This window comes from Sinocyclocheilus anshuiensis, unplaced genomic scaffold (assembly GCF_001515605.1).
Source record: "Sinocyclocheilus anshuiensis isolate Anshui unplaced genomic scaffold, SAMN03320099.WGS_v1.1 scaffold246, whole genome shotgun sequence".
In the NCBI taxonomy this organism is placed as follows: domain Eukaryota; kingdom Metazoa; phylum Chordata; class Actinopteri; order Cypriniformes; family Cyprinidae; genus Sinocyclocheilus; species Sinocyclocheilus anshuiensis.
In genome coordinates, this window is record NW_015542356.1 from 3,271,334 (window position 1) to 3,275,991 (window position 4,658).

Genomic DNA, 4,658 nt, shown 5'->3' on the forward strand with positions numbered 1-4,658 from the left:
CAGGGCACTTTATTTTGAGAGTTGTTTAAGTGAGAGAACATCTGTAACTTAGTCCAGATTGGGGGAAATTGTAATGTTTAATAATTTACTGCTTACATATGTGACCCTGGACCACAAAACCAGTCATAAGGGTCAATTTTTCGAAATTGAGATTTATACATCAATGGAAAGCTTATTTATTTAGCTTTCAGATGTTGTATGGTTTGTTAGGATAGGGCAATATTTGGCCGAGATACAACTATTTGAAAATCTGGAATCTGAGAGTGCAAAAAAAATCAAAATATTGAGAAAATTGCCTTTAAGGTTGTCCAAATGAAGTTCTTAGCAATGCATATTATTAATCAAAAATTAAGTTTTGATATATTTACAGTAGGAAATTAACAAAATATCTTGATGGAACATGATCTTTACTTGATATCCTAATGATTTTTGGCATAAAAGAAAAATCAATAATTTTGACCCATACAATGTATTTTTGGCTATTGCTACAAATAAACCCCAGCGACTTAAGATTGGCTTTGTGGTCCAGGCACATATATGTGATAGTTTCTGCTGCTTCTTCACCTAGTTTTGATCCAGACATTCAGTACTCTTTTAGAAAATGTGTAATAGCGCCTCCTACAGTATAACAGTGAAAACACGGAAAGCCAGAAAATTCTGTAAATGGCGAGGGAAGCACTCTCGTGACGAAATGATGACAAATCCCGTCAGTGGTGGGGAAAGAGTTAACCTTGTCCACTTGTGATTGGATCAATGAAAACTCATTATAATACCAGTAAACAGGACCTCCGTGAAGTTGGCACCCCATAAAAAGAAATAATCACCAAAACTATGCCATTCGTGTGTGCTACGTTTGTGTTGATTTGTGCCGCAAAAACGAACATTTGTGCTGGTTTGGTGTTTGAGATATTAAACATTATTTTTTTGACCGTGTGACGTCACTCTCCACCTCATGTTGCCCAAATCGCTCCAAATCAGCGCAGTTCGTTTGTGCTGGGTTTGTGCCGTTAAAACAAACGCTGTATCTATTTTACTTCCTTAGATATAACCAAAATGTTTTCAGGAGCTGTGACGTTACTCTCTACCCCAGTTCGTCTAAATCGCACAAAACCGGTGTCATTCGTTTGTGCTCGAATAGTGCTGATTTGTGCCATTGAAATGAACATCAAATATATTTCCCCTTCTTAGAAATAACAAACAGAATTTGAGGCAGTGACCGTTTGTGCCGTTAAAACAAACAACATCTATTTTCCTTCCTTAGAACCAAACTATTTTCGGGAGCTGTGACGTCACTCTCCACCCCAGTTCGTCTAAATCGCACAAAACTGGTGTCATTTGTTTGTGCTCGGTTTGTGCTGTTGAAATGAACGTCAAATATATTTCCCCTTCATAGAAATAACAAAAACAATTCTGGGCAGTGACGTCACTCTCCACCCCATGCCGTTCAAATCTCTCCAAACCGGTGCCATTCGTTTGTGCTCGATTTGTGCTGGTTTGTGCCGTTAGAAGAAACCCTGTATCTATGACCGCTTCTTTTATATAATAAAAATAAACTTTTTACGAACAGTGACATCACTCTCCACCCCATGCAATCTAAATCGTTCCAAAACGGTGCCATTCGTTTGTGCTCGATTTGTGCTGGTTTAATAATAATAATAATAATAGTTTAATAATAATTTTCTTTTTATGGGGTGCCAACTTCACGGAGGTGTAAACAGGGCCTCAGAACATCTTAGTAACCATATAGTGATTTTGTGTGAACCATCCACAACACACTAGCAAAGTGTTGGTGAGTTTTTGTGAAGTGTTGGTGAATTTTATTTTTTATTTTATTTTATAGTGATATGTAAATATATACTTTTTTAAATACAGTATTCACATTATAATATACCTGTATTAAAAAGTGATATCATTTTTACTGTATCACCCTAATCAGACTGATGCCAGTAAAAAAAAAATAAAAAATCATCTGTAACCATATGGGTAATGTTCACAAATATTCACTTTTTATCACTTTGAATTACTATACAGAATATGAACTATATTGTTATTATTTTTTTGTACATTTTAACAAAGAGGCAAGTTGTGTTGTGCAGGTTGTCAAATTCTCACTATAATTCAAGAGTGCGCTCTCTTTCCTGATAGGACGATCGCTCTCTCATTAACCTGCACCTCATGCACACCAGCTACTTCCTGTTTGTGATGGTCATCACAATGTTCTGCTATGCAGTCATCAAGGGCAGGCCTGGCAAAGTTCGACAGAACAACCCAGATTTCTGTCCAGAAAAGGTACAACTTGGTATATGAGATCTGTGTGATAGAGAAGTTGTGCCGTTGCTGACATTTTGATGTCGTCATCCAGCTCCCAACAAACATGTATACTAGTTGAATGCTAAAAGTGCCTGTTTATTTCACAGGTGGCCTTGTCTGCGGGATAAATGGGGTTGAAGGTGAAAATCTGAACCGAAGCATATTGGAAAGGGAAGGGAGAAAACTACATGTTGCCTACTGAACCCAAGAGAAGGGTGCAAAAAAAAAAAAAGAAGCTCTGTGAATGCATTACTCTGCAATGTTGGGTCACTCCAACCAAAGACTTTTAAGTGCCTGTATCTACTGTGTAAATAATGATAGGACTCTTAAATTCAGTACAGAAGCAGTCTGCCTGAGCTTCCCCCTGCACCCTGTGCCATCCTGTCAATGTTCAGTATATCCAGTATCAACAGAGGACAGTGTTTGGCTTGAAATGTTCCGATGGGGAATATCACCTCCACTAAATCCGATCCCTTTGCGTTCTTGATCTTTGCGTTCTTGATCAGATCACTTTCTATGACATTTGATTTCTCTGGAGGTGACCTTTGCCTTGTCATTCCTCTTGTGTCTTTGTCTTAACCGACCCTTTCATATGTGTCCATTGCAGATTCTGCAGTGGCATTTCTTTTGATTCCTCTTTGAGGATGGGCAGATGCATGGATCTCTGCCATGTACCATGATCAACCTGCTGGTCATGATCTTTGGACGAGTTCCACTAGAGATGACAGCAGGCTTCTGTACGACACGCTTCTTTTATCATCGAACCCACGCTGGTTTTATTGTGAACATGTCTAAATGAGATGCCCAAGTGGAAGTTGGCACAGCGCTTGAATAAATTCCTTTTAAAAGCAAATAAAAACACAAACATCTTACTCAGAATGTCACCATGTTAGCGAGTCGAGATAAAATGCCTGTTCTTGGATCGATGGACTTGTGTGTTGAAATCTAAATGAATGCAATGATTAATGGCTTTGGGCTTCACGTCTCTGTTTCTGGACACTTCAAATGAATATATTTGTAAAATCAGCAAATTAACAGCAGTAATGCAGCATCAATCTCTTGTACATTTAACATTGTTGTTTAAAAAATGTAAATCATTATTGTAGATATTTTTTTGTAATCACATTACTTTCCAGTTTTGTTTTTTACAAAACCATTTATTTCTACCTTCATCCATTGTGTTTCTTGCCTTTTTATTGTTTCGTTTCATGCCTCATTTGATACTTAAGCAATGCCTCTGTTTCGTTTTAATTTTAGTGCAATATCTGACCTGTCTTTTTGCCTTCCAAACCTTATTTAGTTATTCTTATTGTCATTAGGTTTTCATTTCCACCCAATGAAATGCATATCATACGTCATATCGCATGAGACGTATTACGAGAGAGTGCTTTCCTCCTCCATTCTGTCTAGTTCAGGCTTTTAAGCAACTTTGTCCTCTCCACCTACAAAGTTTCACTGCTCTTTATCGACAAACCCATTTTCCCATCATGCCTTGCTTAATTACAGCCCGCTGCATCAATCACGGTTCATCAGCACTCCCCTTCTTTCGCCCTATATTAAAGCCCATAATAAACAAGCATCCAACCACTAATGTGCCTTTGCACTGTCTCACCCATGTTCGCCACACTGTCTTTGACCCGTTTCCTCCTTTGGTTCAACCTGCTGTATTCATTTTGAGCATGTACTGCTCACACTGACTTCCTCCCCACTTCATATCCAGTTCGGAGTCAAAACTGTAGTTTTGCAGTTGGGAAAGAGTGGAATTCATTTGTGCTTTTTCTGTTGATGCATAAGAGCAAAGACTTGTTTGTTTTACTCGCCAAATCCATCCTACAATAACTAGTTTGATAGATTTTCGAGTTCGAAAAAAAAAATGCTATATGATGCTTTGAAACCTCTTTTGAATAGCAATATCTTGCATTTGGGACGTTTATTTGTACGTTCGACTGATGCGTTTGTGCTTTTTTGAGACCTTTGCTCACGTCTAGTTTCTTTTTGGGATCGTGAGATGAGTTCAAACCGTTCTGATGGCTGTAGGAGCCTTTCTGATAGCGAGAGCATTCTGCTTCATAATGCATAATTTCTGCGCTTATTAAAGTTGGCCTTTCAGTGCTGCTGGAGGACAATGACAACGAATTCCATGGATGCTACCTGATGCTCAGATCATATTGATCTTCCCCCTCGTCCTTCCTTTGGGCTCGTAGCATTTGAGTGAAGTGTATTTGTAAGTGGTAGAAGGTCCTTTTCTTGTCTGAACTTGCGGCGCAAACTCTCGCTGGATTCCTCGTGTTGGTGAGAGGCGTCGCGAGCCCTTCGACTCGTCATGATGCATGATTGTAAATGTTCTA

The 4,658-nt window shown here is 38.7% G+C and overlaps 1 protein-coding gene across 1 annotated transcript in view; it reads left to right on the forward strand.

Annotated features, from left to right (window-relative positions):
- tmem248 (transmembrane protein 248) overlaps positions 1-2,526 on the forward strand; it is a 12,447-nt gene extending 9,921 nt beyond the window's left edge. Inside the window, exons 6-7 of the mRNA XM_016490587.1 lie at positions 2,146-2,289; positions 2,418-2,526. Coding sequence (XP_016346073.1) covers positions 2,146-2,289; positions 2,418-2,438 — 165 coding nt within the window. The 3' untranslated portion in view covers positions 2,439-2,526. The remainder of the gene's footprint in view (positions 1-2,145; positions 2,290-2,417) is intronic.
- The last annotated feature ends 2,132 nt before the right edge of the window (positions 2,527-4,658 follow it).